The sequence below is a fragment of the Sinocyclocheilus anshuiensis genome, unplaced genomic scaffold, assembly GCF_001515605.1.
Source record: "Sinocyclocheilus anshuiensis isolate Anshui unplaced genomic scaffold, SAMN03320099.WGS_v1.1 scaffold1672, whole genome shotgun sequence".
In the NCBI taxonomy this organism is placed as follows: domain Eukaryota; kingdom Metazoa; phylum Chordata; class Actinopteri; order Cypriniformes; family Cyprinidae; genus Sinocyclocheilus; species Sinocyclocheilus anshuiensis.
The window spans coordinates 231,736-234,571 of record NW_015555812.1 but is presented as its reverse complement, the minus strand read 5'-3'; the positions used below and the strand labels follow the sequence as shown (position 1 = coordinate 234,571).

Here is a 2,836-nt window from a genome sequence, read left to right as displayed (position 1 = left end):
ATATATATATTCTGAACCCCATGTGGATTTACACAAACTGAGAAAGTCAAAAAGTGTTACTTTGTGCCCCGCTTTCCCCTACCTCTGTAAATAAATACAATATAAATTCACGTCTCACGCACTTTAATGCCCTTTGAATGTAACGTGTACGTTCCCTTGGAACTGGAATCATTTCATGTGAAGTCCACTTCGCAGGGCACTTACGGTCGAATAAGACGACGCTTGAATGCTGCTGCCTGAACAAGAGACCTCCTTATTGAAGTGAAAGTGTTGGCTGGTGTCACTATCTCATGAACGCGACGGCGGATCTCAACCAAATTCGGGGGATCCCTTCAGCTCGAGGAGCCCTCTCGAACGCCACCCTTCGCGTGTCGGTAGCCCCCCAGGATCGCTTGGCGCCGGACCGCGAATTTAACCACCCATAACTCCCGAACCCCGGGGGCTATCGACGCGAGGGTGGTCTCATTCGAAAGTGGGCCTCTTGACGTACACTCGATTCGCGTTCGGGAGGGTTCCTCGAGCTGAAGGGATCCCCCGAATTTGGTGCGGATTCGCCGCGTGGTTACGGAGATATGGCCGTTCAAAGTTTCAATGGTTTTCCATAGAATTAAGCTTTAAAGCGTTTCATCCAGTCGCCAGTAGCAAACAATGGAGCGCGCTCTGCTGGACAAACGAAGTAATTACACCATTTCAAGCATTTTATCTGCGTTATATGGTATGTAAAAAAAAGTTAATATCGGCCGATACCGATATATCGGCGACAGGCTCATATCGGCCGATAATATCGACAAAACGATATATCGGTCGGGCTCTAATTGTAACACTCCAAAGAGAAAGGAAAAATTGAAATCGCATCATATGACCCCTTTAACGTTCAGAGGAGAGCACGCGTATGCACCGTGATGCTCTCCGAAACGGAGCTAGGGGTGACGCGGAGGAGGAGAATAGTTGAAAAAAGTCATTATTTTTGTTTTCTATATGCACAAAAACTCTTGTAGTTTCATAAAATTACGGTAAAATTAAATATAAATATAAAATTAATTGAACCACTGATGTCACATGGACTGTTTTACCGATGTCTTTACTATGTTTCTGTGCCTTGATCGTGGTAGTACCCTTGCTGTCTATGGAGGGTCAGAGAGCTCTCAGATTTCATCAAAAATATCTTAATTTGTGTTCCGAAGATGAACAAAGCTCTTGTGGGTTTGGAACGACATAATTAATGACAGAATTTGCATTTTTGGGCGAACTATCTCTTTAAGCCTTTAAAACGGTTCATTTTGTTTTATTAGTGCACACAGCTTGTCAGTGAGCAGTTTTCTTGTCTCTGCTTTAGGGAGAAGCAGGAGAGAAAAACACGGAAGTAGATGTTTCCCAGCAGAGGCCGCCACCACGCAGGTTCAGACCTCGATTTCGAAGGTTCATATCCTCATTTGTATGTTTGGACCAGATTAATTTAAATTTTTTGCATGATGTCTAACATTTCATTACCTTTAAACATGCATGTACCCTGTGCGGATTTAAAGTATTATGTTAACACGAAAGTCTCTTTTCTTAAATATGCAGGCCATTGCGTCCTCATCCACACCCTGGAGAGGCTCAACAGACCGTAGTTCCCACAGAAGAGCAAGAATCGACCCCTAAAGAGAGCCAGACCAATAGGGAGCAGACTGAAGGGCAGCCCCGGAAATCCCGCAGACAGTTTAGTCGGCGCAGACAGAGGAAATCTGAATCTGGTGCCTCTAAAGTGAGTGATTTTATAGAAAAATACAGTGACGTAAAGCTGCTAAAATTGAAACCATTAGCTTTGTCTTTGCTGCCTGACTTTAAAAAGGGGTCATGAACTGCTTTTTTTGTTTGTACTGTTCTCTGAGGTCCACTTATGTTATCAAGAAAAAAAACATAATTGGCTATTTTCGTAATGGGCTATTTTCTGTCCTGTTTTGACCCCCCTCATCGGAACTCTCCGTTTGAAGAGGCGTGGCAGATTGTAGACTCTGAAGTAAACACCCACTGGAATGATTGGCTTACAGTTGTGTATGTTTGACAGCCTACATCCTTCATAGATGGATGCTGATGTGATTTAGGTTAAAAACGTATAAATACTCTGTACATATCAAACGATCTGTAATAACAGACAAAGCAATAGTGATCATGTAATGAAAACAGTTACTCACACTTGTCTGGTGCGACATCGTATCTAATATAGTTGGCACAGCATCGTCTATTAGTTTCAATCTTTCTGAAAATCCTGTGTTGAATCGTGCCTTGTTTGTCAGTTAATCTGCGGTAAAATGAAAAACACATGACCAAGTTTTACTGACTGGCACTTCATTAAAAATAAAGTTAATCAAATAAAGTTTATATTTGGTTTCTGCGTAGAACTGCGTTTGCCACCCGACATTTACATACTATGTGCTTGAATCGGTGGGCGGGGCTAAACATGCAGGGGCTAAACATGCAGTGTAAACAAGCAGGAGTTGATCTTCTGCAGAGGCAGTGTTTAGCCACACTGTTACGTCATAAAGTGACACATTCCAAAACCTGTTGTTTTGGCAGATTGACTTCAATATAAGCTGTTTTTAGATGACGTCAAGTCAACATTATTTATATAGCGCCAGGGGCATAGGCAGCGGACGGGCTGGATGGGCACAGGCCCTCCCACTCTGATGAAAGGCCCCCCCCAGTTTATTATACAATAATAATTGTTTAATCTATTTTAACACAATTGGAGAACTATTATAACATCTCAAATAACTAAAATAAATAAAGTGTCATTCAGTTGGAGTGTAATTTGCAGCTGTTTTAGAAAATGTTAGAAAAACAGCAGCAATCC

At 42.2% G+C, this 2,836-nt stretch overlaps 1 protein-coding gene and 1 long non-coding RNA gene across 4 annotated transcripts in view; one reads left to right on the top strand and one right to left on the bottom strand.

The window, feature by feature from the left end:
- Positions 1-2,836, top strand: part of LOC107675146 (Y-box-binding protein 2-A-like) — a 25,565-nt gene that overhangs the window by 5,660 nt on the left and 17,069 nt on the right. For 2 of the 3 annotated variants that reach the window (XM_016469388.1, XM_016469387.1), the window contains exons 6-7: positions 1,337-1,419; positions 1,567-1,747. In XM_016469388.1, coding sequence (XP_016324874.1) covers positions 1,337-1,419; positions 1,567-1,747 — 264 coding nt within the window. Of the gene's footprint in view, positions 1-1,336; positions 1,420-1,566; positions 1,748-1,976; positions 2,012-2,836 lie in introns of those variants that run through there. The other variant, XM_016469391.1, reaches the window with a different exon arrangement.
- Positions 2,738-2,836, bottom strand: part of LOC107675147 (uncharacterized) — an 11,628-nt gene continuing 11,529 nt past the window's right edge. The window contains exon 3 of the long non-coding RNA XR_001632576.1: positions 2,738-2,748. This is a non-coding gene — a long non-coding RNA (uncharacterized LOC107675147). The remainder of the gene's footprint in view (positions 2,749-2,836) is intronic.